Below are 3,953 nucleotides of genomic sequence, written 5' to 3' on the forward strand. Positions count from 1 at the left end.
AGACCTGATATTTTCTTGTGAAATCTTGATGTTACAGAAACATTTTTTATTAGCGAGGACGATAACAGTTCCACGCTGTTACGACATTAAGAAACAAGGGGTAGAGAGCAGAGACAAGAGAGATAAAAAAAAAAACACGCACATGCTCTTAATAAATATTAAGAAAGAGGAATAGAAAGATGAGAACCAGGCGAGAGTGAAAGAAGGAGATGGGGAAGGGACGGAGAAATCGGAGAAGAAAAAGCAAAGGAAATCAAAGGCCGTTATTACAGCGTCTTGGAGGCGAAAGGGTCGACGTCGGGCGCGGCGCTCACATTCTCCTGTCATCCTTGAGGTCTATCTTGACGTCTGGTTCGTTTCCCCTCTTCTCCCCCCCCTCGCCCCTCCCTCGAGGCGTAAAAGGTGGAACTCTTACGCTAAAAAAAAAACTGCCATTACAGCAATCTATACCCCGAGGCGTTAGATTCGCCTCGTACACTCACGCCTTTCTTAATGCAAGCGCAAATTTTATCAAATTAGTTTGCAAACATCGTAAACATCGCAGGAATTACAAGTGGTGAGTTCGCCGCGCAGATATCATCAACATTGCTATTCAAAATTGCCAATAAAGCATTAGCTAAGCGCCGCCATAAACATAGTGTGAAAATTACCGATAATACGCTGTAATTCCCCGAAGGCCCCGAGCCAGGGCGTCTGGCGAGGAGGTCGGGAGCGCTGCGGCGGCACCGACCCTGGGCTGGGGATCCGTCGCGGCGCCCCCGGCCACCCAGCGGGCGGGCGGGCGGCACGTTGAGAGAAAAAGACGCATTGCAAGGGCGGCATGTCTGTATGTAACGTTGGTGCAGTGGGCGTGCATGCGGGGAATACAGATGAAGGGCGGACGAGGAGATATGAGAGGTGCCGCTCTCTCAGAAGCGTTTCCGGGAGCTGCATCAAGAAGCACTTCCGCCCGAGGTTTACACACAAGCCCTTTGGGCTCCGCGGGACCACCAGCACGCCGCTGACGACGCCCCGCCCTTGGTAGCCACGTAAGGAGGCCGACAGGACCAGCCGCCCAAGACACTCGAGGCTCACCTCAGCCTCTTGGAGCAGAGAAGGACTTCAAACTTACAAAAATCATCTCGACGTCAGGGGAAAAGAAACCCGTGTAGTTGACTTTTGCAATTGCAGATCGAATGATTGATGATGACAGTGTGTATATCTCGCTGCATCAGGTTTAATTTACTATCTCAAGTAAATGCATAACAATAAGGGGGGAGGGGCTTGAACTCTTCACCAAGTAATATAAAATATATATTTCCCCAGATGCAAATGAATATTTTATTTGTCGAAACGTAATGTTTTATAGTGACGTTCTCAATTAAGACATTTAAACAAAACGAGTTCGCTAAGTATTTCCTGCAGTTGTTGCATACAGATTTCGTATTCCCCGAGATGTTGTAGAGATAAACGTCATTAACATGAAAATAGAGTAATTCGCGAACAATTTGAATGTATGAGGTAATAATAATTTTATACACTGTAATTAGCATACAAATGCGGTCGACAGTTTGGGAAAGAGCGTCCTCACTTTTTGAGTTGTCTTTTTGGAGGGTCAGGATCCATGATAAATCAAAAATACACATAATAAAAATTATGTCCACGATGTAATTCTATTTCCATTAATAATATGTTCCCTCTCTTCGGATTTTAAGATTCTGTTTCTCTCCGGCCTCCCCTCCCCCCTCCCCCTCCCCGTCTCCTACCGCGGCGGGCCTTCACCCTCAGAAAAGACCCCTAATTTGGGGAACAAGTAGACAAGGCAGCCCGACAATGGACGGCCGCTCGCGTTTGTTCTACGTCACTGTCCCTCTTCGGAGGATGTGAGGACTCGGGCAGCATGGCCAGGCTCCTCGTCCCCTTTTTTTCTCAATTTTGGATGTATCGTTTTAAACGTAAATGCCGAATTTTTTTTTAGACATATAGGTGATAGCACTGACATAGGTAAGCTAAAGGTGGGGCGCCAAAAGTCAACTTAGTGTGCGAAGATTGCATTCAAGACCGACGTCAAATATTGCGTCACCATTGCAATAGCACTAGAAATGAGCTAAGACTTACCTAAGGGAAGGCCAGGGGAGGTGGCGTGCCGCAAACCCGACGCCGCTGCCGCCGCCGCCGCCGCCGCCGCCGACCCTCGGGACATGATCGCCGCGATGGAGAAGTCGGTGGCGCGGGGTTTGCACCCAGACATGGCTTCTTCGAGGCCGCCCGCCAGCATCACTGTCGCGAGAACACACCCGACGCACGCCCGCAAGGCTTGTCCCTTCGTGCCCTGGCGACACACGGAGGGAAGGAGGTGGCTCCGACTTCGCGCAAGGCTGGAGGAGGATCTTCTCAGGTGCTGTACTGGCGCGGCCGTGTCAGTTCCGTCGCCGATAACGTTGCTTCTGCCGGTGTTCACAGCGGTATTGTCGATAACATGAGGAGTGATTCCCTTTTTTAAGAGGGGGAAGAGGCAACTAAGACCAGCCTCGCCTCCTCAGTGCGAATGTCCGTCGATTTATAGGTTTTCGCGCGAAACGAGTTGTACTGTGCGAGGGCAAATTTCCCGTTTTGCACCTGCGCAGTCTCAGGGTATCGAGTCACAGAGTTAAATTACTCGCCGACCACTAGAACATTGACTTGGGTTAACTTGAGTTCGGTCTTTACACTGAGAGGTAAGGTGTCGGCTCACAGCTACTAGATTGGTACATCACTGGCACCTCATATTCCACTAATTAGCTGCCAACAACTCAGGCTGAAGTGTCCACCCGCGGTACAGAGTGATGACCAACTGATGAACAGTCAAGCCCATGAGGAGGTGTTGCTGGGAGAGGGCGGAGTCAGCAGCGCTCCGCCCCGAAAAACTGTTGCCGCACGCTGCTCGCGGGGGAAGAATTATTTGCGCGCCGTAGTTTGCGTCAAACACTTGTCCTTAGATCTAAAACAGCCACAGAGCTACTCATATGCAAGTTAAAAGGCTAACGAACAAGGTCAATATTGTATTTAAGATAATATATTAAAACAATAATATTGAAACATAACATTGGTTTGAACAAACAATCAACAGTAAAAACGTAACCAATCAGCATCCGTCTCTCGCGGAACGTCAAGTGGACAGTGAACCAATCAGCGCCCGCGAACCCAAGTGGGAGGTCCGGCAAGAATGATGAGCTCCAAGTTCACTATTATTTTCCGCTCTGCGTGCTAACATATTTATTCTCCAACTCATTATTAATAATCATACACCTCACAATAAAATACAAGTCATACTGTATCAGAGGTTTCTTGCAGCCAGTGCAGAGACTGCAATAACTCACAGATGACCCCGAGGAAATGGGAATAATCGAGAAACGAGGCAACTCTTCCCCTAAGTGAAAAGCCCTCACAAGTCTTCTGCGAGTGAGAGGCTCGTCCACACACATGATCTGGGACCCGCGGAGGCCACAGATATTCAGACGCAACCGCTATGATATCCCCCTCCCCCTCCCCTTTTTTTTCTTTTGTTTATGAAATTCCGTTCGTGAAAAATAACTTGCGGGATTTCAACTGCGCACAAATCTGATTTTAGTTTATGCTACGGGGATTGGGGACTTTTGAATTTATTCTCCCAATAAATTCGTTTCATTTGATTTCGAAGGCTTTTGTCATTCTACAAACTGTTTAGAATATAAACACATTAAACGATTTTATTGCTTTTACAATTTATTCAATATTTCCAAAATTCGATATTGGACCTCCAAGTCTCCAGTGTCTCAGAGGAACTGAGAGATTTAACTTTATGTGATTCCCTTAGGACAGTTCTGTTCCACAGTTAATATAACGCAGGCTGGTAGTTCGCCAGAGACACATGTAAAGGATAAATACAAGTCAAACAAACGTATTCATACATTTCAATATATGTATGATTGAAGGAGATTTTGACTTCTTGCAGT

General features: G+C 47.4%; 1 protein-coding gene across 1 annotated transcript in view; it reads right to left on the minus strand.

The window, feature by feature from the left end:
• LOC125035449 (T-box transcription factor TBX20-like) overlaps positions 1 to 2,799 on the minus strand; it is a 92,248-nt gene extending 89,449 nt beyond the window's left edge. The window contains exon 1 of the mRNA XM_047627857.1: positions 2,098 to 2,799. Within this exon, the coding sequence (XP_047483813.1) occupies positions 2,098 to 2,257 (160 nt within the window). The 5' untranslated portion in view covers positions 2,258 to 2,799. The remainder of the gene's footprint in view (positions 1 to 2,097) is intronic.
• Between the last annotated feature and the right edge of the window lie 1,154 nt (positions 2,800 to 3,953).

The sequence above is a fragment of the Penaeus chinensis genome, chromosome 19 (genome assembly GCF_019202785.1).
Source record: "Penaeus chinensis breed Huanghai No. 1 chromosome 19, ASM1920278v2, whole genome shotgun sequence".
NCBI classification, from domain to species: Eukaryota; Metazoa; Arthropoda; class Malacostraca; order Decapoda; family Penaeidae; genus Penaeus; species Penaeus chinensis.